At 34.7% G+C, this 26,577-nt stretch overlaps 1 protein-coding gene across 5 annotated transcripts in view; it reads left to right on the forward strand.

Moving 5' to 3' along the window:
• Positions 1-26,577, forward strand: part of LOC114031828 (receptor-type tyrosine-protein phosphatase mu) — a 958,139-nt gene that overhangs the window by 596,021 nt on the left and 335,541 nt on the right. For all 5 annotated transcript variants that reach the window (XM_027846963.1, XM_027846964.1, XM_027846965.1 and 2 more), the window contains exon 14: positions 24,675-24,807. In XM_027846963.1, the coding sequence (XP_027702764.1) occupies positions 24,675-24,807 (133 nt within the window). The remainder of the gene's footprint in view (positions 1-24,674; positions 24,808-26,577) is intronic.

The raw sequence follows: 26,577 nt of genomic DNA on the forward strand, positions 1-26,577 counted from the left end.
TGTTGGCTTTCAAAATCAGACATGGCGACCCCTTCTGTTGGAGCACTGGAGGTAAAGGCCAATGTCAAAACTTCATGAATAGAAATTTTGTTGTGCTTGTTATATTGGAATTTCAGAATCTCTTATAAAGGTTGTTTAAGGATTCTGAAATTTCCTGTTCAGTCAGAAAGAATGTAAAGAGAAAGTGGGGTGGGGGGAGAATTTTACTTTCTGCAACACCAGCTGAATGCATTTTAATGAGCTCTGGTGTCACTGGTGATTTATTGCCCCTTTTTGTTCTTTTATGTGTTATATTTGTCATTTTGCTGTGGCAGTTTCATCTATAAAACAGTATAGTTACAAGGAAATGGTGAGGATACAGGAATGCCTTGGGAGATGGTAGGCCTTTTTTTCCTTGCTTTTTAGAGTGAGATACCGAGTCAAATGTCAGATATTTGATTTTAAGAACAGTATAACAAAAACATGCAGTTACTTTAGTCCCAGTGAAATTTTAAGGCACAAAATGTAAAACTTACCACTTCTAGTGCCACTGATTTCTTTTGTGCAGAACCATTTGCTCTCTCAAAAATAATTTGTTCCCACTTTGAGTTCCTATCAACAGAAATCTCAAATAATACAGGAAAGCAAAACTTTCTCTCTACATAATCCTTCCTTTTAAGAGCTGAGACTTTTCCTTTTAAAAGTACAAATGACAACAACTTTATAGCCAATTTGCCATTTCTAGTTTTATTCAAGTGGTATACTACAGATGTGTGAAAGGAAATGTCAGAATTAAGTTTCTGAATTTAAAATGAACAAGCTTTGCTTTGGGCAAAAAATATAAAAATACTGTTAAGGCAGTGTTCAAGAACATTTTAAATGTTTTTTCATATGTACATTAGTGTATTTGTATTTCAAAGATTCATATTAACATATGAAATCATTTTTGCCTTCTTTAACAAAATATGTTGGTCTAATTTCAGATTTCATATTTAATTAGTATAGCATTGATTTTAACACTTAACAAGTGTTTAAAGCCCTATTCCAATGCCTCAACATTACTTGGAAGAGATAATTTTGTTTTCTAAAAGGGTTGTGTCAGCAAATTTTTAACCTTTGGCACATAATTTCAACAAGACAAGCTTGAAAAGCTTTGAGTATGGTCGGAGCAATGTATCTATTGCATAAGGGATAGCCTCGCTAAATCCATTAACCGCCTGGCCAAAATGGAATGATGAACTTTTTGGGCCATGAGAGCTCACAAAGAGTGTAGAAGGAACTGAAAGCTTGTGATCTGCATCTGTGGAGAGAGTAGCTGTACCAAAGAAATCATGGCTCATTGATGTCTTATTAAAAAGAAAAAAAAACCAATATAAACCAGTATAGATAATGTATTAAGGTAAATCAGTGAAGGTAATTTATTCACAGCACACAGTACTTAGCCCATTGCTATAGTCCATACTTATGTAATACTTGTTCATTATTTGACCCTAGGTTTAAAGTTTTTCTTTAATTTTGTTATTTCACTAAAGAATGAAATTATTGATCCTTTGAACATAAGGAATAATCTGGAAGAAAAGCTCATATATGTTGCTCTGCTGTGAAATTTTTGGATAACCATGACTTAATTGTCTTCTTGTTTTTCCTGCTTTCAAAATTAATATACTTTGTACAAATTAAAGTTGTCTGACAGTATTTACCACTAGAGTAATAATGTTCCTTAAAATGCTTATTAGAATATGAAATATATTTTTATAAAATTCCATTACTTTTCATATAATTGGAAGATGAAAATGAAGGAGTACAGAATACAGGAAGAATAGGAAAGAAAAATTTTTGAAGAAACATTTTGAAAATTTTACTAATTGAATCAAGGAGAAAATGATAGTATAGAGATTAATAAGTTGAAAAAAATTGAAAGTTGAAAGAAAGAAAATTATCCTTTGGTCCTATCCTTTGGAATACTTGTGAGCTTGTACTTAAATCTATTTCACTTGCTGAATCAAATGGAAACTTACTGTACCTATGCCATGTTATAGCCTCAGTTGAAAACTACAAGTCATAAAGATGTCTCATTTGCAATGGAAATTAAGAGTCTGTCTGTTATCGTTTCACCTGTCATATACTGAAAAACTAGCTCTTTGTTATGTGACAATTTTTAAAAGCACAGAGTCAAGTTTATTCCAAGATCATGGACATAAAGCCCTTCCTTGGAAGTCTCTGAAGCACTCTCTAGATGTGTCCCACTACATGATGAGAATTATATCTCACCCAGCTATGTATTTTCTCATTATCTTACTTGAGCAGCAGACCCAAATCCCTCTCTTCATCTTCCCCAGTTTTCAGGACCATACACTTGAGATGAGTGATTTTCATTCATCTTTCTACTTCTTATCTCAGTAAACCTGCGTGATTCCCATCTGTGACATAGTTTTCCACATGCAAGCAATTGTAAAAATAGACCAGTGTCCATTACTCTTGCAGAGTTAATGATGAAAGAACTGGTTTTCCGGTTGTCTGTCGTAAACGTTGGACAGCTGACCTGGTAGTCAAAGTGTGATATTTTATGTGCCAGGATAGTCCTCTTTGATAGTGTTGATGCAATTATTAGTCTCCATGTTATTTTTTAATGTGTTTTTGTTGTTGTTGTTGTTATTGTTGGGGGGGGGTGGGCTGGTAATTAGTCTGTAACCATTTTTACTCTTCTTTAGCCTTTAGAAAAAGGTCCTTAGAAAAAACTGATTTTTTTCTAAGTCCAGTTAGAGTCATAGAATTCCGCCAGGGACCTTAAAAAAATCACCTTGCCCAAATCTCTTTGACTCCAGATGTGTTGAAATAGTAAAAGTATAGAAACAGAGACTTAACTTCAAAACTACTTTACTCCTCATCTTGTATTCCTCTCCACTCCACCGTAATATACTTTCTCCCTTACTAAATGCCCAGCACTTGCTACAGCAATTTCCTATGCATTATGTGGGAGCCAGGGCCCAGTAATCCTCTGAAGTTCTGTCCTATTCAGCTATGGCCATTTAACTCACCACTGTTTGGCTTTCAGGATTAGTCAAATAGCACCTACCTACTTTGCTTAGTAGCAGTTAAATTGCAACCTGCAAGGGTGAAAGAAAGGTAATTACTCAGGGCTTTTTCCTGACTCAGAGCCCTACAATTGATCTAAGACGTTATAAGTTGAAGTTAAAGGAAAATGGATGAACTTGGTCTGGAATATGCGCTATTGGAAGATGCATGTTATATGTAAACCATTAGCCACACACACATGTGCATACACACATATGCACAAACATTCTTTGACTGACATGAGTCCTAAGGAGGACTCAAGTATACATGCAGCATTGATTTTCTGACATGTGAGGACCTCCCTCCCCATTCTCCCAACTGATGTCATTTTCCATTTGTATGTCTTTTGGACAGAAACAGCATTAGTATAACCTAAGCTATTTTCTTGCTGCCGGCAATGATGGCCCTGATGGTAATGATAAAAAGAAGTGATTGAGTTTTCAAAATTAAAAAAAAGCGAGTTTGCTTTATTTGAAGCAGTCATTGCCCAAAGCATTGTGCAGATCTCTGTGCTTCCCAGTAGCCTGGTGTGCTGAGTGAAACCCAGGACTGACTCGATTGTACTGTTCATTTGGGTTCCTTTTGTTCTTCAGTGTCCTTGCTTAAACATCGACTGACTCTCTTTTTGACAGTGCTTCGGCAGTGTACCTTCTCCAGAGAGCACATGAAAACACACTGCAATAAAATACAATGAAAATGGATTGCAAATCTCCTTGTGTAATAACTTTTCTTAGACTCTAGGGTCTGATGCTGGAAAACACAGAATAAGAGAGATTGGGTAATGGGAGAAGAGACTGTACTTAAAAACAAGACTTAGCTACAAGTCTGTCTTACCTTGAGATTTTCATTTGGAAGAGTAAATTACTTTCTCCTCGAAATAGCCATTGAAGGTAAGGTTGAAATGTTATCCACTCAGCACCCCTGCCATGATCTCTGATGTGTTTTTTCTTTTCATGGTAGAAAATTCTCAAGCAATACAACATCTTAATAATATAATTTATCTACTTTGCAGCCTGGGACCATAACTTATATGGTCATCATGCCAAATTTTTATCTAGAACTCTGGATTTTGTCCTTCAAGTTATTACTTTTATGTGTGTACTCAAGATAATCTGATCCACATTTGTGTATTCCTATTTTAGGAGGACTAATGTCCTAGGAGTAGGTTCAAATTCTAGCTAAGTTAATTAACTTCTGAATTTTCATGTCTTCATCCACAAAGTTAGGAAATTGGACTAGTTGATTTAAAGGGCCCTTCTAGCTCTAGTGTTCTGTGAATCTATGATTATATTATATAGTTTTTTGCCAGTTCATGTTTGATGTGTTTGCTTTCTGTGTTTTTGCCTTCTATTATTCTACTTTTAATTATTATAACACATAGTTGATCTTTTCAGTATGATTTCATGTATGTCTTGGTTTCTATTCAGGGTTTTTATCTGTGGTATCATTACAGATCTACTCCCTTATTTTGCTGGGTGAGAAAGAGCATAGGAAGTGCCTCTGTGGCTGAAATACAAGATTAAGAAAACGCCTTCAAAAATTAAAAAAAAAAAACGCACGTAGTTACTTTTCAGCATGAATTTATTTCCCAACAAATCCAAAGCCAAAATATTGAAATTAGTGGTAAGGTTTAGGTATCAAATGAAAGACCTTCATCAGAAGTATTGGATGATTTTTTAAAGTTTTATATATTCTTTCAATTATATGTAATAACAACTTTTAACATTCATTTTGTTTTAAATTTTGATTTCCAAATTATTTTCCTCACCTAACCCCTCTTTGAGAAGACAGCAATTTGATAGTTACATGTAAAGTCATGTGAAAAGTATTTCCATATTAGCCATGTTGCAAAAGAAAACACGGATCCTTAAAAAACAAGAAAAATAAAGGGAAAAAATGTGTTTCAATTTACATTTAGACTCCATCAGTTCTTTCTCTGGAGATGGATAGCATTTCTCATTGTAAGGCTTTCAGAATTGTCTTGGATTATTGTATTGCTAAGTCATTATCCTTGCAATATTTCTGTTACTATGTACAATGTTCTCCTGGTTCTGCTCGCTTCACATTATGTCAGCAAATGTAAGACTTCCCAGAGTTTTCTGAAACCATGTTGCTCATTATTTCTTATAGCACAGTACTGTTCAGTCACAATCATATACCATAGCTTGTTTAGCCATTCTCCAGTTGATGGACTTTCTCTCAATTTCTAGTTCTTTGCCACCACAAGAAGAGTCGCTATAAATATTTTTGTAAATAGAAGTCCTTTTCCTTGTGTTTTTTTAATCTCTTTGGGATGTATTATAACAGTGCTATTTCTGGATCAAAGGATATGCACAGTTTTATAACTCTTTGAGCATAGTTCCAAATTGTTCTCCAGAGTGGTTGGATCAGTTCACAACTCCACCAATGGCACATTAGTGTCCCAATTTTCCCAGATCCCCTCCAACATTTGTCATTTTCTTTTTCTGTCATATTAGCCAGTCTGATGGGTGTGAGATAGGTAGTACCTCAGAGTTGTTTTAATTTGGATTTCTCTGATCAACAGTGATTTAGAACATTTTTAATGTGATTATAGATAGCTTTGATTTCTTTTTCTGAAAACTGCCTGTTCATATTCTTTGACTGTTTATCAATTGGGGAATGACTCTTTTTTTATACATTTGGCTCAGTTCTCCATATGTTTGAGAAATGAGGCCTTTATCAGAGAAACTTGCTGTAAAAGTTTCTTTCACAGTTTTCTGCTTACCTTCTAATCTTGGTTGTATTGGTTTTGTTTGTGCCAAACTCTCTAATTTAATGTAATCAAAATTATCTATTTTATATCACATAATGCTCTCTATTTCTTGTTTGGTCACAGATTCTTCCCTTATCCTTAGATCTGACAGATAAAATGTTCCATGTTCCCTTAATTTGCTTACATCACTCTTTATATCAAAATTATATGCCAATTTTGACCTTATCTCAGAATATAGTGTGAGATGTTGGTCTCTACCTAGTTTCTGCCAAACTGCTTTCCAGTTTTCCCAGAAATTTTTGTCAAATAGTGATTTCTTGTCTCAAATGCTTGTATCTTCGCATTTATCAAACACTAGATTACAGTGGTCATTTGTTACTGTGTATTCTGTACCTAATCTATTACACTAATCCACTACTCTATTTCTTAGCTAGTACCAAATTTTTTGGTGATTACCACTTTGTAATACAGTTTGAGATCTTTTACTGCAGCTAGGCCATCTTCCTTCACATTTTTTTTCACTAATTTCCTTGATATTCTTGATCTTTTGTTCTTCCAGATGAATTTTATTATTTTTTTCTAGCTCTACAAAATAATTTTTTGGTAGTTTAATTGGTATGGCACTGAATAAGTAAGTTAATTTAGGTAGTATTGTCATTTTTATTATATGTGAGCACAGCCATGAGCAATTAATATTTCTCCAATTGTTTGGATCTGACTTTATTTGTATAAGAAGTATTTTGTAATTGTGATCATATAATTCCTGGATTTGTCTTGGCAGGTGGACTCCCAAGTATTTTATATTGTCTGCAGTTATTTTAAATGGAATTTCTCTTTATATCTCTTGCTGTTGGATTTTGTTGTGAATATATAGAAATAGTAATGATTTGTGTGAGTTTATTTTATATCTTTCAAATTTGTTAAAGTTGCTAATTAATTTCAATTTTTAGTTGATTCGCTAGGATTCTCTTAGTATACCATCATATCCTCTGCAAAGAATGATAGTTTCATTTCCTCATTGCCTATTCTAATTCCTTCAGTTCCTTTTTCTTGTCTTATTGCTATCGCAACATTTCTAGTATAATATTGAATAATAGTGGTGATAATGGGTATCAGTGTTGGGATGATTTAAAGACTTCTCTAATAAACTATACTTATTATCATTAAAATGTTTTATATCACTTAATCACTGTTTAATGATTGCGTTTTTGCCATTTTGCTCTTGATAGATAAGCCTTTCTTGTCTCCCTGATGTGTACCTAGTTAACTTTCATATCATTGACATATACTTCATTACTTTTAAACACTGAGGTTATAACTTTAAGGAACCAATATTTATTCCTTCTTCTGATTTCTCCTCTGCATTATATTTATCATTGATGTATGTTTGGTCACTGAGTACGCTGGTCAGGCTTCTTATCTGGCATGTATTTTCTTGAAAGTCCCATTTGTTTTCCTGGCATCTTTTAGCATCCTCAGCGGGGCTACTATTTACATAATTCCCTCTTTGCTCAAAATAGTGATTTTTGTTACAAGTTTGGTTAGCAGTGATGGTCTGCCACGTGAAGGCTATTTCTAAGCTGCAACAACTGCCTGTCATCTTACCCGACTTCACCTGAAATATTTGGAGATTAATATAGAAAGGAGAAGATAATAGAATTCATTGGTCTTAGAGTTCCCATTCCCCATTTTCTTCCTGATTCCCTGAGTGCATACATCTGTGAAAAATCTTAATGTAAACTGAAAGAGAAATGTGCTATAAAAAGCATCAAGGGATTATTAATAGGAGAGAAGAAGGACAATACAGAGAGAAAAAATAAAAGAAATTTTAATGGAAATTGTTTGTTACTTCAAAAGATCTATGACTTCAATGATATTAGTATGCCTACTAATGTAAAACACAATGCCTTCCAGTATTAGTTATGGTCTTTATTTGTTTATTTGTACAAGAAAAAATCATCACCTGATGGCTAGTTTTCTGATGATGGACTTTGAATCTCATTTAATTTTGGTGGGCAAATTCTTAGATAGTGGGTGCATGGTCTACTGCTAGGCTTACATTTAATTGCGTTTCCATTTTGATAGGACTTGCCAAAACTTGTGCCTGCTAATATCATCTTTAAAAATCCAGGACCTTTCTGAGCCATGATTAGGAATGAAAGTAGGATTTTAGTGGAGGTGTAAAGATTACACTATTAAAAATTATTGGCAGGAGATGAGACAATAAAACTAGAATTGAGAGGCAAAAGATACATTGGTTAAGGCTTAATATCTTTGACTGGAGATAGATTTTGCTTGTACCAAGGATACCAAGCTGCAGAGTGAAAAAGATAGAACAAAATAATGAATATGGAATTATTTGACAACTAAACTAAATGAGATGGCAAGAGAACACTTAGCTTCCCTCAGTGAATTCACTTGCCCAGGTCTGAACAAACTATACTTCAGGGTACTAAAATAATTTGAAGATGTGATTGTTGAATGTCTATCAGTGGTCCTTAAGGAATCTTAATGAATGGGAGGTTTATCCTATAAGTAGAGGTGGGCAAACATAATTCATGTTTTTACAAAGAAAGAGAGATTTCCATCTGCAGCAAAATAAGAATGATGTAGTAGAAAGTGAACCTGGAGTCAGAAGAGAACTGGTCTCAGACACATTTCTACCTCTTCACCAGTGAAAATAGAAAAGTTACTTGATTTCTCTGAGCCTCTATGTCCTCATCTGTAAAATAGGTATGACAATATTTGTATAGAATATGTAAATACATTTTAAATTATAGTGCAGTGAACATGACATTGTGGATTTGTAACCATATGCAAAAGACATAGGGATTATAGAGGACTGTACCCAATGAGTTAGCACTGTGATGTGTCAGTCAAGATATAGTAATTTCTTAGGCCATTTCTTAAGTCGTGCATTTAGGTACATGGGACCTTGAAACTGGATAATCCTGGAACATCAGCCACAGCCTTAGAAAGAGGTAAATTAAATTAAACAGTACAGAAGGGCTGGAGCCAAGTAAGCCAACAAGCCTTGTGGATTCAACAGTGTCTACACTTACTTGTCTATGTTCCTAATTATCTCTATTACAAATTCTCCATATTATGATCATGAAAGTTCCTAGCCCAAGTCTTGTGTACAGACTATCATGTGTTAACTTCTAGTTATTACTTATTGAACTAAAAATTATATTCTGACTTCAGGCCTTGTTAGTGATCTTTGGATTGGCTAAGGTCTTGTTTGTAATGCACTCTTCACCCTTCATTTACTTGGTTGAGAATTGACTAACACCTGTATGGTCACTAAGGAATTCAGACTCTGGGCTTTGACAGTAAGAATGTTTAGCTTGTTGAGATCAGGGCACATAATACCTGTCTTCAGATATCTAAAGGGTTGACATGTGGAAGAGCAGTGTTCTACTTGTTCTGGAAGAACAGAGGAAGAGCTAGCAGGGTGGAAATTAGAGAGGCAGAGTTTGGATTCATAAAATTTAAAAACAAAACAAAACAACAACAGACAAACAAAAAACCTCCTAACCATTTTAGTCGTCCAGAAATTCATCTGGGCTACTTTGGAAGACAGTGAATTTTCAGCATCACTGGTAGTCTTTAAGATTTTGTAAATGGGAAACCGTGCTTTGGGTAAATCTTTAATTTGATCATCTTTAAGGCCCTTACAAACTTTATAGGTCTGTACATCTAAACTGGAGAGAGAAGGAAGAGAAAAGTATTGATTAGAGGAAAGTTGGTGGACTTGGTAAGGATTTTTGGAAGAAGGATTATACCAGGAAATAAAAGAAGGATAAAAATAGAAATATTAGAATGTAAGACAATCTTTTTTTTAAATTCAAGTTAGTAAGAGTGGCATTGTTTGTAGATGAAAAGATACAATGGAACAAAGAAATAAGAAATTTGAGTCCAGCTGATCTATGACAATTACTAATTACATGACCGTTATACAATCCATAAAATCTCTCTGTGCCTCAATGTTTCCATCTGCAACAAAATTAGAAGTAGCGGTGTGATATAGTGGGAAGTGGATTTGAGCCCACTCCTACCACTTAATGAAGGATAATAGGGGAGTTATTTGATTTCTCCTATTTCCTCATCTGTAAAATGGACTTTAAGATAACTATCTTAAAGTTATCTTAAAGGTTGTTGTAAGGAACAAGTGAAGTAAGTAGCATGCTTTGTGGATTCTCAATGTCTACTATTGTTGTTGTTATCTGTTTTTTTTATCTATGTTTTTATTATTTTCTACCATGCCTAGCTCACAGGGATCTTACAATGGCACCCAAAAGAATAGTTTATAAACACTTCAGAAGAAAAGTCCAATATAATTCAAATGAAATATATCAAAACCAAATCGGAAATTTTCAAGAAGAGGAGGAATTGCTTCATGTAAATAAAAGAACTATGAGAAATATAAGGATCTATAGAAAAAAAGTAGGGAAAAATTGAATAAATATATTTATAACATATATTTCTAATAATTTCTAAATACTCATCCCAACAACTGGAAAACTTCAGAGTGATACCTAAAGACCAGTGGTAGTCATTATTGCCGTGTTGTCGTTGTTTTTATTGTTAAAATTTTAATGAAGTGCGCATAACTTTCAGGAGGAATACTCTTAAAGAAACCCAGGGCAGAAATTCCATAGCCCACTTCTATAATCCAGTCTCTTGTTTTCTCATCTTACTGGTCAAGAAAGCATGTAACAGAAAATATTTCCTGTTTTAATTTAAGTCCATTTAATCTTCTGCATAAAGAAGATGTGGCTATCCATTCTTTGTATGATCAGCCAAGTACCCATCCTCACTTTCTAGAAAACCTTTATATTCTATCTTCATTAGATTGTAAACCCCATTGGGGCAGGGACTGTTTTACTTGTTTGTATTTGTATACTCAGAATTTTGCAAAACTACATGTGATAATGCTCTGATCATTTCTATCAAGGAAGGTATAAAACAGGGAGACTTAGTGTCACCAAAAATATTTCAACCACCATGAAGGATGTCCTGGGCAGAGTTCAAGTGGCAGAAAAATTTGTTATCTATTCTGAGGTCCTCCAGATGCTCTGTTTGGATTGTCAGTGTGCTGATTGAATCAGGCCCCTGCAACACATGAGTAGTAGAGAAAGTGTCCTTAACTTTTTTTTTTGTCCCAAATAAGTCAATGTTGGCTTACTCTTTCTCCAATCAAGAAGGATTAGAAGCTTATTTTAAGTGTCCTGTATCCTTCTGTGCATTTCCTCAGGTGTCATATACTCTCAGATTACCAAGGAACCTTCCTTGTGTGTCCATATCTAGACTTCCCCTCACAGAAAAGATCCCTTCATTTCTTAACTTTTCTTCCCTTCAACCCTGTCCCTTTCCCAGCTGACTATGGTCCATTCCCCCAGGCCATCACCAGCTAATCTAATTCATCTATTATCATTGTTGTTCAGTAGCGTCCAACTCTTTATGACCCTTTTTGGGGTTTTCTTGGCAAAGATTCTGGAGTGGTTTGCCATTTCCTTCTCTGACTCATTTTACAGATGAGGGAACTGCAACAGAGTTAAGTAACTTGCTTAGAGTCACACAGCTAGTAAACGTATGAGGCCCTATCCGCTGCACCACCTAGCTGCCCCAATTCACTGGGATTCAACTGGGATATTAATAGGGTATATGATTAATGGTTCCTCTCCCAAACCATTCGTCCTAGCTAGTTAACAACTTTGTATCTTAACAGATCTCATTGATGGCTTGGCACAAAGGATTGACTTATTTGGAAACTCTGGATCCTCTTGGAATTTGTACTGAAAGTATTTGATAGGGAATGGTGAAGACATCCTTAAAATGCACAATGTATTTATCAAACAGTGGTTTACTATATTATAGTAATTTGATAGAAATATCATAGATTTTATCTATGATATGAACTTAGTTGATCTTTTCTACTTTTTTCTGCCCTAGGGAAAAATATGATATTTTCAGTTTTAAAATTTAAATTATATCCCCTATGAAGAACCATGCCACTGGCTTGTAGGAAATAATTCTTCAAATTAATCAGTAAGATACATTTTTTATTATTTGGTAGAAATTTCCTAGAGGTTGGATTTATATGCAAGAACATGTCTTTCCTATGTTAAAAATATTTTTACTGGACTGCTTGAAGCCAAAATGGCAGTGTAAGCCGTAAATTGCTGTCATTCTCTCATATTGACCTCTGAAAAACCAGGATATAATTTCCCAGGAAAAATCCTGGAACAGAAGAGCCAGCAGGAAGACAAGGTGAAGCAGTGTTTTAGCTCAAGAAACTTGGAGGATCAACAAGAAAGGTCAGTCTCATGCTAGTAAAAAGAGAGCACATTCCAGGACAGGAAGTATTCCAGGTTCCAGAAGCAAGCGCCACTTAAGCAAATGAGTGGGAGATCCTGAGTTGCAGTGTGGTGGAACAGGAAAACTCCATAAGCAGGATTCCCCACGTGCCTTAACATATCAATGGGAGCTGGCAGACTGCAGCTAGGAGAAGTACCATGTGCTTCAGTGTAGCCGCAAACAGTCAGGCATCCCCAAGCAGTCAGACATCCCCATGCTTTAGTGGAGCTTGAGGTGGGCAGATAGGCGTGCTTTAACTACCAGAATTCTACATGATTCAGTGCAATCCAGGGTGGGGAAGCATACTTCAGTGGCCAAACACCCATGTCCTTCAGTGTATGCCTTTTAAGTTGTCTTTGGCGTTCCTGGGTTGAGAAGTCTGGAAACCAAAGACTCCAGCTTCTCAGATAAGAACTCACTATTTGACAAAATCTGCTGGAAAAACTAGAAAATAGTATGGCAGAAACTAGGCACAGACCAACATCATACATCATATACCAAAATAAAATTAAAATGGACACATGATTTAGATATAAAGACTTATGCTATAAGCAAACTAGAAGAGCAAGGAATAATTTACCTGTCAGATTTATGGAGAACAGAAGAATTTATGACCAAACAAGAGCCAGATAATATTACGAAATGCAAATGGATAATTTTGATTACATTAAAATAAAAGATTTTTTTTGCATAAACAAAGCCAATGCAACTAAGTTTAGGAGGGAAGCAAGAAACTGGGAAAGAATTTCTTTTATGAACAGCTTGTACTTCCTCTAAGAGTATAAAGAAAATAAGTAAGTTATAAAATATATTAGCTGAACTTATAACTTTCAGAGCTATTCTGCTTGTCAGGTTCCTTCTATTTCCTTATTTTATAAAACAAAATTAATATAAATTTGAATAAGTTTCTACATTGCCAAAATTTCTCATGTACTTCTCTTCCCCTTCCAGAGAATTGCTTCCTATATTTATTATTTTAATTTTATTAATTTGTTCCTTTCATTCAACTTTTCTGATATAAGTAATATGTGTATGTGCATGTATATGTATATCTATGTATTTGTATTACATGCATGTGCATATATAACTACAAATGCATAGAAACATGTATTTCTCAGATACACACAGTGCACATGCCATGAAACATTACCAGTGAATGTATATATAGATGCCTGTACATGTTTATCTATCTTTTTATGTGTATACACATGCATGTATAATAAATATAGTTCTGTGTAAAAAAAAAAAGTAAAATGCACAATGTAGGCAGCTGGTGGGCTAATCTTAGTTCTGTGCTAAGCATTTGTTATACTTGGTAGGTACATGCTAATTTATATGATTGTATTAATAACTTGCCTAGGATCACACAGTGAGTTAATGGTTGAGTCTAATGTAGACTCCATCACTTCCCAAATTTCCACATTGTTACATGAAGTACATTGAATTCTGTGCCACTAGACATTTATAGAAAGAAGTTCTGTTAGAGAAAAAATGGAGATGGTATTTAGATATCTCATGTTTTGATATTCTTTAGGATATTATTAAATGTTTTATATGTATTCATTTGGAATGATTTTCTCCTCTTGCATATTTGAGATTAAACAATAATATAAAGGAAAATAGCTCTTACTTCTCTAATGTATTTAAAGCTTATAAACATTTTTTCCCCTCAAAAAAGACATTTGAAGTAGGTAACACAAGTATTATTATCCTATTTTTATGGATGAGAAATCAGGCTCAGAGACACTAATTGCCTTGCCTATATTCACATATTTAATATTTGTCAGATCTAGGATTCAAATTCTGACCTCTTGACTTAATACCAGAGCCAATGCCCTTTCCATTGCATGATGCTGCTGCTTAATATATTAAATAGGCCATAGAAATTAAATTCCTGATGGATCCTAGATAGAAAATGGGAATACTGACCATCAATAATGAACATTCTCATATCTATAAATGTTAAAATACAGAAAAAAACCCAGCAATCAAATATGACAAATGAATGCTTTATTTCCAAAAACTTCTGGCTTCCAATTGGTTTGTTTGCAATTAAAATGTAATAATTTTTTAATGAATTCATTTTCTCCAAGCCTTTGCTAAGTTCTTTAGAAAAACTAAGTTTTTACAAACTATGATATCTGGCAAATGTATAGTAAACAGATTTTAATATTTTAGTGGGGCATGAATTTTAAAAGTGCTTTGTGAAAATAAGGATTATGTTAAATTTTTCATAATACAAATCTTAATTTTTAAATTGCTACATAGAAAAAAGGTATCTGATTTGAAGTACATAGTGTCATGTGTTATGAATTTGGAGACAATGGATATAACTTACATGATGTAGAACTTAATAGAAAAAAGTATTTTCTAGTGGTTGTACTAGTGGTATAATGCCCAATGTTTCCATAGATAGAAAGATAAAGTATTTATTAAGTAATGATTGTCTGCCAAGCATTGTGCAAAATTCTGAGGGATATTCAGATACAAACAAGTAAGACAGTCCCTACTTTCAAGGAGCTTACAATCTAATGAAGACGATATAAAGTCTTTCTAGAAAGTGAGGATGGGTGCTTGGTAAAGTGATCTAAAGATGGTATAAAATTGAGGTGAAGATCTAGGTCCAGATTATAGGAGCTCAAAGTGGTCCCAGGGATAGAATATACATTTTTAGTGGGGAGGATAGGGATGAAGGCCAGAATGAATGAAATTTTAGGAATAATTTTTATTTTACATGGGCAATGGTAATGGTAGGATGTTTTATGCCCTGTTATCCAGTGGTTACATTTTAAATATTTTTATCTCTCATTACCTCATTAAAAATTCTGTTTTATTTAAGACCCATCTTCTTTAAAGACTAAAGCACAAAGATTTAAAATTATAGTAACAGAACTGGATAGTGTCCTGTACCTCCTTTCCTTTCACTATTTTGATTATTCCTCTCTACAGTGTAGGTTAGGGAGAAGGGCCATTTCATTCTATATTCATGGTAGAAAAAGGGAGTTAGGTTGGAAGTATATGTTTGTATACATTTTAGAAGTTGGGAGCCCAAGAACATATGCTTAGGTTTTTGTCTATTGTGGTTTGCAGAGGTATTTTTTGTCCATTTTTTTTAAATAGCCCATGTTTTTAATAGTTATTTAATAATAGTTTTAACATAGCAAATGAGCTCCAGCCCGGGGTCAGGAAGACCTGGGTACAGATCCTACTTAAGACCCATGATAGCTGTCCAAGCATGGGCAAGTCTCTTTCAATGTCAAAATCTAATGACAAATCTAAGATTCTAAGATTGTTTTGAGTTACTGTTCTGAATCTTCAGGGGGAGATTCCACATCAGGAGCTCCCCTATTTCAATGAAATCACAGGTCTAGATCTAAAGAAGAAAGCCTTTATAATAATAACAGCTCAGATTTCATAGCACTTTAAGGTTTAAAAGCCTGTGAGACAGGCAATGTGCAAGTGATACATTATACCATTTTTCCAAATGAAGAAGTGGAAGCTCAGAGAGGTTAAGTGACTTGTCCAGCTAATAATGGCAGGGCCAGGACTACTTCCGATGCTTCTGATTCAACGACAACTTTGCTCTTTCCACCAAGCTTTGAGAAACACATTGTAGTCATGGGAACACTGATGAACAGCTCCTGAAAACATGGGGAAATAGGGGGAGAGAGAAAGAAAGGGAAAGAGGGAAAGGAAAGCAAATGTCACGTAAAAGAAATATTTGATTTACTTTGTAAAAACTTTTTAAAGAATATTGATTGACCAGGAAAAACTTAGAGGGTTGGTGGATGAGACAATCACTCAGGGATTCTGCTGAGTAAGTTAAAGTATTTAATGGCCTAAGTTACTTTGCAGTAACATCTTTATGACTTTCATGTAATAGGGAATCTATATGAATGAATTATCATAGCATCCTTTTGCCCTCTTGCCCGAGAATAGCATTTCTGCCAGCATTTCTGACTTGTTGTTTTTTTTTTTTTTAAGAGAAGTAGTTATGGAAAGAGTCTTGGATTTGATCAGACTTTCTCAGATTTATTCCTACCTCTGATATTGCTTAGCTTGAGTGACTGTAGGCAGGTTATTTAACCTTTTAAGACTTCACTTTTTTCATTTGCAAAATGAGTCACATGTACAAAATGAATCCTTCACAGGGTTATTGTGAAGAAAGCATTGTATAAACTTTTGTATCATATGAAAGCAGTATTATTGATAGTGACAAAAGAACATCCTGGTTTGTGTTGAACTTTTCTTTGTGACAGCTCCTTACAATGTGTACCCTCTCAGTTGTTACAAGATAAAAACAAACTTTATTCCATCTCAACAACATACATCAGCTTAGAAGAGAGCCAAGGTTTTTTTTTTTAATTTCATATCATTGTTTTATGAATACAGAGTCAATCACTACCCCAAGAACAATCTGAATTCATGCCTTATTTGTTATTTGTAACCTGATTATATGTATGTATTTTGAATTTCTCACTCTTCCCTTGACTATCTTTAATTTTCCACTGCAGTGCATATAGAGCATGTTCAGCTTTTGCAAGTAATAATAAGAAACATAATTTTTCATATAGAACTGAAATTGTAGAAGATTTGATGTATTCACCTGCTCTGAGATATTAATTTACATTTTTATTCTTTGTTCTTATTTTCCTACCTTTTACTGTTCTCATTTATTGATGTAGCTGACACAGCGTGGATAAGATAGTATATCAAGCCCTTATCTCTTGCTAGATAGATACTAAAGCTTCTAGGAAATTATTAGTAACATTATGACCCTGATGAAATAACTTCATTTTTCCATTTGCATTTCTGTAGTCATAAGCAAGTAGTAAAAGGAAGAAACAATTTCTTTGTCAATAAGGAGTTCCCAATTGAATCATTCTTTTCTAGGTAGCAGCTCATTAATAAGTGTATCACTGGTGATGTCTGCAAGAAATTTTTTCCCCTTTGGTGTTTGCAGCAGGGGTGGTCCTATGGGAGGTAATTTTTTAACCTGTTTAAAATTAAACTATATCAACTAAGGTGAAAGTTTATTTTCTCCAAGATCTGCTTATGAACTTTGCATTTGAATGTCTCATTCATTATTGCCGTAACCCTTACTCTATGCTATGGAGGAAATAGCCCTGAATTCTCAGTAAGGAGAGATGTCTTCTTTGATGCTATGTGACTGTAAACAAGTCACTTTTTCATCTGTAAAACAGGTTAAATAATGGCTGTAGTACCTGCCTCCCAAGGCTGTTGTGAGGGTCAAATGAAATAATATGTATTTAAAAAATTGCATAAATGTTAGCTGTTATTGTTAATAATGGTGATAACAATCATTACAATAACAATGGAATAAAACCTTCTTGAAAGGAAAAGACACCATGGTCTTCCTAATTTTTATTTCTATCTGTAGACACTAACAAGGCAAGTTAAATCAAATTGAATTATTGTTATTCTCTATTCTTACAGCAAGAGAATTCTTCCTTACCCACTTGTATTTGTGGTAGTATTCTGAATGAAATGTGACATATTTTTGCTAATCTTGTTTTCCTCCCTTTCTTCTCCCCACTGTACTCATAATAGTCCTTAGTCCTATTCCATCCCATTTAAAAATTTGTTCCTATTATTATTTGTGTCACTATCCTGTTTCCTGTTTTTTTTTTCTTCTTAACTAGTCATTGTCCCTTTCTCTCCACAAGGGAACAGTGTAGTGTGTAATAAGCGTGTGGTCCCTTCTATCTATTGTGAACAAAGGGTGAAATGTAATAGGGCCTTGAAGTTGAATTATAGAGTAAGGAAGGAGAGGGCAGGGGCTGAAGAGAACTCAACCTATCAAAAACTACAGAACCCAAAGTTGGTAATAGCGTGTGAGTAGGATAATCCTGTGTTTCTGTCTATTTACTGCTTCTGCTATGCTTGGTTGAAAGAGTATCATTTCTAGGTCTCACTTAGGGCAAAAATAAACTCCCTCTATCTATATTATGTCATCTTCCAGAGCCAAGGACAAACACAACAACCTCTCATAGACCAAGTCTTAAACCCAATTCATTCTGGAGCTCACATATTGGACAACAATAGGTCCTTGCCCAAGCACCACTTAATGGTTATTTTTTTGGGCCCTCTTGTCTCAGAGAGAATGTAAATAGAAACTGTTTCTCTTTTGATGAGCAACCCTGAGGGTCTTCCCCTCCCATTTTGATTTCTTTTTTCTTTTTTAAATTAAAGGGGTCACCCCTGGACTCACTCCATAAAGAGGCCTATTCACTGAATGAGCATTGCCTCACTCAAAGTGAGAACTTGAGAAGACCTTAGCTTAAAAAGACCAAGATCTCCCACTGCATCCAGGGCCATCTCCAGTTTTCCAGATCTGTATCACACCACTGGACCCAGATGGCTCTGGAGGAGAAAGTAAGGCTGGTGACCTTGCACAGCCCTCCCTCACTCAAATCAAAGTCAATTGCAAGTCATGTCATCATCTGCCTGATGTCATGGTCCTCTTCCAAAATGAAGGACAAACACAACAAAAAAATTCTGTAGTGTTTGCTGTGTGCCAGGAACTGTGCCTTAGTCCTAGAGATACAAAGAAAAAAAGCAAAATCAGTCCTTTACCTCAATGAGCTAACATTTTAAATGGGGATTGTACATAAATATATATATTTATATGATGTACATTGTATAAGAAGTATGACTTAACAGAGTCAATGGAAGGTAGCATTATAGGAGAAGGCACTAGCAATTGTGGGAACCAGGAAAGGTCTCCTGCAGAAGGTGGCACTCGAGCTGAGTCTTGAAGGAATCCAGGGATTCTAAGGGTTGGAGCTGAGGAAGGAGAACATTTGATGAGTGAGTGATAGCCAGTGCACAGCCACAGTTAAGAGGTGTAAGGTGTGAGAAACACAAAAGACAGTATAACTTGAGTGTGTGCAGAGGAGTGGTGTATAAGAAGACTTGAAAGGTGCAAAGAGGGCAATATTTTGAAGAGCTTTAAACGACAAACATGATTTAATGTTTCTTCTACATCTAAAAAAGGAGAGATGTAGTATCAGTTGATGATAATAAATAATAACAACAATGATAACTGCTATCTCTGGAGCTTTAAAATTTGTAAAACATTGTACGTATATTAACTCATTTCATTGCAAAAACTCTTTAAGGTAGGTGCTATTATTATCTTCATTTTACAGATGAGGAAACTGAGGCAGGGAGTGATTTTTTTTTTTTCCGCCTGGGATCATACAGCTAGTAAGTGGCTGAGGAAGGATTCAAACTCAGGTATTTGTGACTCCAAATCATGCAGTCTATTCTGCACCACCTAGTTGCTCTACTTTATCATGCTCAGAGTCCTAGGAAATTTCCTTTGCTTCCCAGCTGTTGCCTTAACAGTCCCTTGTTTCCCCTACCACCAGAGAAGCTTCCTTTCCAGTCTTTCTCTGATTCATCTTGATAACGTGGGCAGCTTTCTAGCTATAAGTGTCATTGAATATCCTGCCAACTTGCCTGGCATTACTCTATTCTTCAGTCTTCTGAAGAAATTGAAATGGCCAACTGAGTAGTCAGAGTCCAGGGTCAGTGCTTATTCTGGATCTGGTTTGTTGATATTTAATTTTCCACAAAACGTTGGATCCAAACAGATTTATCTGCCTAGTTGAAAACCAACCATTGTTATGTTGGATCTGTGTTCCTTTTATTTGAGATTTTTTTTCTATTAGACCCCATATCAGATATCCTCACTGGTAAAATTTGACTAAATCCCCACCTGTTCTGGTTTTCTTGGTCACAACATGTTCCATCTGACAGGAAAGTGATTCAGTCAACATAAGTATTGGGGGGCAATGCTCCCAATAATTATCTGCTTCTCTCTTCTGCTCCTTAATTTCGTTAGCTTCTCTTGCTAGATTTCTCTGCAATACTTTGTCATTATACCAGCCTAAATTATACCCATCACAACAATGTGCACATCTAGCTTTACTCTTTAAAGATACATATACAAACACAGCTTTTTAATAATCCCCAACCAGAATATTCATAAGTGTAGAAAGTTATGCCTTTCCAAGTATAACTGTAATTTGCACCAAGAGGAATAATAAGATTTGATACCATTACAAATCTGACAGGAAAAGTTAATAAAACAGAGGGGAAACATTTTAAAAATAACTTATACCAAATAGCAGTTTGTAAAATTGTACTATTAAAAATATGGATGTAGGTACAAAAAAAATAGAAAAACTGCCAGTCAAAACCACTTTCCATCTCCAATTATACCTTATCAGTGGCTCATTGATACCTTATAACAATAATGTATATTTTAAAGAAATTTTCTTATAAATAAATTAAAAACTCCTAGGTTAGAGTATAAAGGGAAAGAAAAATCATCACTCTTAGCTGGAGTTAACTATGCATAATAATGTAGACTTCTGGAATAGATGAACCAGTTTCTCCTAGTAAACAAAGTAAAGAAAGGGGCAAAGTAAGTTAACCCCAGGTCTCATATCCCTGTAGAGAAGGCTTCATGTAGCTTTGAAAGCTCAGTGTGGACTAGGTTTCTATTCTAGGTGGAAGCCACTTTTCTTTGTCTTTGTTCTCTCTTTTGATTGTGGGTTGAGAAAGGCCTTATAAGGTTAAAGCAAAACAAATGAAAATATTTGGTAAAAATTTTTAAAATTCTTATTTTGTTGACTTATTTGGGGAACTTTGTGAAAGGATCCTTGATCTGTGACTCTGTCTGACTTTGTATTTTGAGATAATTGTGATTTTCATCTGTACATGAGGAATTATGTATGATCATGCAAAAAAATGAAAATAAAATAGAGGGTGGCAATTTATTTCATATTCAAATTTGTGCATTTTTGATCGTTCTCCAAAACCGTATAAAAGCCTAAAACCCAGACATCCTAACTAGTCTCATAATATAGATAAAAATACTTGAATCTGGCAGTCACTACATAGTATCGCCATTAGAGAACAGTTGGAATAGAAGGGTCATCAGCAACAGTGTCCAACAGCCATACCTGTTTTTTTAATTCAGTACAAGCCCATTTACATGATTGCCATCCTACCCCACCATATACCAATATCAGTCAGGGATAAAACATTTCATTTTCTTGGCCTACAATGTAAAATGAATTAGTAGCAGAGACCAAACAATGGTGCTACTTGGATCATGTAGGCTGCATAACAATTTGATTTTCCTCCTCTTGAGAATTACAGGAGTTGGGTAAGTGCTTAGCCCAAAGGAAAAACTTTAAGTGGACATTCTACATAACAAATGTAGACTGGATAAGGGGATAGTTCATAAAAGGAAAAGTATTGTAGTCCAAAATATTCCACTTTTCAGTTATTAACTTGAAACATATCTATCATAGCAATAATAACAATCAGTACAACTACAAAAAAATCATTTAAAAACTTCAGTGATCACTTATAAAATTTATTTAGAGAATTAGAAGTCTGATACCACCAGTAAGGCAGAATGATAGACCATGGAATAGCACTTAATAAGATCAAAAACAGTCTTATTTTAAGAGGATATGTATTAAGAAATTATAAAATTTCAGAACTGAAGGAACCTTAATGACAACCTAACCCCTTGCCACCAGATTAATCTAATCAGTTATGAAATGCCACTCTAGGAATGGACTGTCCTGATTGGTGTGTGAGTGAATGAAAACTTGCCTGCACTATATCTGGTCAGCTGCAGACCTCGCTTCACATCCTATTCAGTCATCTGCTAGGGATCCAGGACCTACCTAGGTAGCTTTTCATCTGTCCTTCTGCCACGTGTATAGCACCACTCTCTTCCCACTCTGGGAACAGTAATTAAACAATACTACTGGAAAGACTGTGATAATCTACTCTCCATGTGTCTCCACCCACAGTCTCTGTGACTTTTCATGTCAAAACTCCATCCCCAGTCCAAACCCTTATGTGTTGAATCCTCCCATTAGAATGTCTGCTTCTTGAGGCAAGTGACTCTCAAACTTTTGTGTTTATATCCTCAGTGCATAGCACATTGCCAGTGCTTAACAAATGTATTTCATTCATTCATTCATTCCTGGTTGCCCTCCTTTGTATGTGTTTGACTTACTATTTATAAGATGTGGTGCTCACAAGAGAACACATACAATATGTGAGCTGATCAGAGCAAAGTACGGAAAGACTGTCACCTCTTTATTGTTCAAGATTATTTCTCCTTTATTTCTAAGTGCTTTATCTTGTATTTATATTTATATCTAGGTCCTTTGATTTATATTGAGTTGGCAGTCCACTGAAGTCCTTGAATATTTTTCAGATGAGCTGCTGCTTACCAACGGCACTCTAATTTGTACTGATTAAGTTGATTCCTTGAACTCAAATAGAAGATTTACATTTATCCCAAATAAATTCCATCTTATTTGCTTCCATCTAATATTCTAGCCCATCTAGATACTTTTGCTGTCACCTGATTGATTAGCTATCCCTTCCAGATTTGTGTCATCAGAAAATTTAATAAGCGTGCTGTGTCTTTATACAGATGATTTTATAACAAATATTTAATAGCACAGGGGCAAGCATAAATCCCTGATGTGATTAACTAAAGGCAATCTTCCAAGTTTTTGGATGAGAAAAAAATAATAAAGAACATTAGAAATACTATTTTCAGTTTTATCATTTTGAAATGCTTCGTCTTGATATTCAAAACACTTAAGTTTTAAAAAAAATAATGTAGTCTGTGTCTGTCATCCATTTAGGCAACAGTATGGTATAGTGGAAAAAATGCTGGATTTGGGTTCAGATCTTTCCTCTGCTGCTTATTATCTATGTGAACTTTGGCAAATCACTTAGTTTCCCATAGTCTGTTTTCCCAGTTTCCTGAGGGATTTCAACTGGATGAGTTCTGAAGCTTCTTCTGTGTTTAAATATTTGATTGTATAATTTTTTACATTTTAAAAATTACATTTTTTTAATGACATCATTAAAGAACTGGAGAATTTGACCTATTTAACGATAGAGGTAGGGAAAGCTATCACTGTGTAGTTGTTTCTAGAAATTATGTGTCAGATCCTGTTTGGACCAAAATGACAATTAAAAAATATTTCCCTATCCATTTTAATGTTCACTGAAGTTTAGAGTTATAATACAGTCTGACCTCTGTAGATGCTTAGACTTCAATATGAAACTTTTATTTTTTTTTATTTTGCTTAGAATATACAAGTGTAGAACACAAATAATAACAATAATCAAAGCAAATACTGGCTCAATCAGTGAACAAAACACGCACATTTTAACCAGGCAAATGTGATTTCAGTAATGACTCCCTATAGGGAATGGAGAATGTCTCTTTATGAAACCCTGTACATGCCTTTTGAAAACAGTTTTAAGCAGTTTTCATGTATATTTCAAGAAAAGAATAGATGAAAAGTTACCCTTTGGTTTACACTATTTCTAGGTGATTACGAAATTACAAAAAAAAGAAGATTATAAAAGAATCCGAATATAAAAGAAAAAGACTGGCACTCACATTAAATTTTAACTGCATTTTACAAAAAAGAAGAATAAGGAAAAAAGAGGCATAATGTGAGAAAATTTAGAAATAAATCGCTATTTCTAGATCTATCTATCTACCTTGTAAAGGTAATATGGTACCTCAGATGATGAATGGTGTCACATTTTGATTAAAAAAGTAAAAGTCCTCAAAAGAGGGAGGAAGGAGATTCAGTTTAGTGAATTGAACATTGCATCCTTAACATTTTTCATCCTGAACTCATTTAGTGGAGGAAATGGATATTTCATCAGACATGGATTTGACGTTCCATCACATTATGCGGTAAACAGTACAAACGATGTTATAGGAATAGGGAAGCTGGAAAAGCTAAGACAGTAGCTGCTGTAAGGCACTGGTTATCTCATTTAAACAGATATTAAATGTGGGTGCCAGTAATGTGATCATCAGCTGCTTCCCACTTTGTGAATAAATTGCTTAGAAGGAGTCTTTTGCCTACCAGATGTGACCTAGATTTAGATTTCCAAAGGCTTGGGGGGGGGGGAGTCTATTGTGTTAAAAAACAATTGCTGGTAAAATGCATGGTAAATGAGCTTATCTCACTTTTCCAGGTGTTTGAGCTAATATGTTCTGGAATTACTGCTTCATTTATGAAAAATAATTGAGGAAAATGTTCCAGCAAATCAAATTTGGTTAAAGGCTTAGGATGGCTATTGTGTTGTTAGCAAGTTTTTAAAAGGCAGGACAAGCAGGGAGCCAACAGAGATAATAAAAATACAGGAAAGTGTGTTTGAGAACAGTCTTTTGTAAAAGGGTCAAGCATAGGTTTTCTATCCAACTTATATTATGGTTTAGCAAAATATTGAAAAACAATATGGATAATTATACTCTTTTCAGTGCATATGAAAGCTGGTTAGAAAACTCAAAGCTATGCTGTCTGCTGGCTCTGATAAGTCTTATTCCTATGTTAAATTCAGCAAAATACTTTTTAAAAAAAGTAACATCTTTATTCTCACTGTATGTCTCTCTCTCTGCTTTTTCATTTCTTTGAATCCTTAGGAGCTGCCACTCCAAAACCAGACCCAGAGCCAGAAAAACAAACCGACCACACGGTTAAGATTGCTGGAGTCATTGCGGGCATCTTGCTGTTCGTTATTATATTTCTGGGGGTTGTACTGGTAATGAAGAAAAGGTGAGCTTCAAACAAATATTAACTATATGGTTAGTCATTTGTTTGTGTTTTCCAAGAAATCTTGATATTGGCAAAAATATGCAGATAGCAGATTGGTGTTTGACAGAAGATAAGAAAATGTTTTGGGAGAGTTTTTGTTGTTATTGTTGTTTTCACCTAAGTCTGTCATTTCGATATTCTTTATCCTGGGGGGTTGTGAATGTTTGTGGATATATGATTAAAAAAATCGTAGGGTAAATTGTTCTAATTTTGTATAGATTACCCATGCCCTGTCATACTAAAATAACACAAGCATTATATCTACTATGAAAATCATGCACTACTTCAACAAGTGGCTCCACTGAAAGTAGCATGGGCCTTAAAGTAGCAGTCAGACAGGTAGCAATTAAGATTGGTTGATTGGTTGGTTGATTCATTTATCTAATTATTTATTCATATTATTTATTAATTTAATAATTTATTATCTAATTCATTTATCTAATAAGAATTTGATGGCTTGGCTGCTTATATAGCATTATTCTTGGAAGATGGAAAAAGTAAAGAGAATAGAAGATATTCATTGCTGTTGGTCTCCAGGATTGATAAGAGAATAAAATATGCTAGAAATATCTATTTATTTGAAGGAAAATAGACTTAGAGAGAACAGGAGGAAGACCATTTTAGTGACAACTTCAGAGATGGGTGAGATAAGGATAGTAATATGACAACTGGTCTAGCTGGAGGAAAGAAGCAGAGGATAGTGGGAACACAGTAGTAGTAAAGAGACGAGGCTGAATATTGTTCCCTTAGAACATCCCCCAACCCAAATAGGGAGAATAAAGGTATTTTCTTTTGTGTCTTAACAAATCTGTGATAAAAATCAACTGTAGATATCAGAAAGTTACAGTTTAAATTTCCCCAAATTGGGAAATAAATAAGAAATAAGTTCCCTTTTTTCTTAGTTTTATAACAGCGATGGAAAAGGAATGATTAGCATTTTAAAAGAAGCAAAGCAATTAAAAGAATAAACCCATCACTTGATAGTCAAACTTCTGGTGATAAGTGTTTACCTAAGCTGGTCCTCCAACAGTGGATGTGCAGTTAGTTGCTGCTGTGCCTGTTTTAAGATGGTGTCTATGTCTTAAAGTAATTTGTAAAAGGGGCTGAAGTGTTGTGGAGCTTGCCACTAGTGATATGAGAAGAAACTAAGTTCTTTAAAAACTTGTATGTATTTGGCAATCAAGGTACATGGTAGTTATCCAGAGAATTTATTGACTTACTGTATAACACAATAACAGTTACTAGATCTCAGAGCAGGGATTGGCACATTATAGATAGAGATGGAAAGAATTCCCACCATACCCAGCAAAATATCCCTTCCTGTTTGGAGTCTATAGTTAAACTGATAAGGCAGAAATAAATGAAAAAGACTTAAACATATTTTAATTTCTTTATTTTAACTTGTTTCTTGGTAAATGCTTCAGTATGCATAATATAGTTAGTGGTAAATCAGATGGGGTTAATAAGAGAAGCCTTTTTTCTTCCCTCTCAGATTCTGATTCACTAGACTAGGCCCATACCATGGTTTGCCAAGTTATCTCTCTTCTATCTGCTAGACTTTGAAGAGCACTTGTGCTTTCCGATCCTAAAGAAATATATTATCCTATTTTTCCAGTCCCCTCACCTCTTCCTTGCTGCAAATACTTTACCTCACTACTTTCCCTTTGGGTCAATATTGTGTGAAACAGTCTAAATCCTGGAATGTCCGTCTGACCAAGAGATCAGCAGGCT

This window comes from Vombatus ursinus, unplaced genomic scaffold (assembly GCF_900497805.2).
Source record: "Vombatus ursinus unplaced genomic scaffold, bare-nosed wombat genome assembly UNPS02015255.1, whole genome shotgun sequence".
Lineage (NCBI taxonomy): Eukaryota > Metazoa > Chordata > Mammalia > Diprotodontia > Vombatidae > Vombatus > Vombatus ursinus.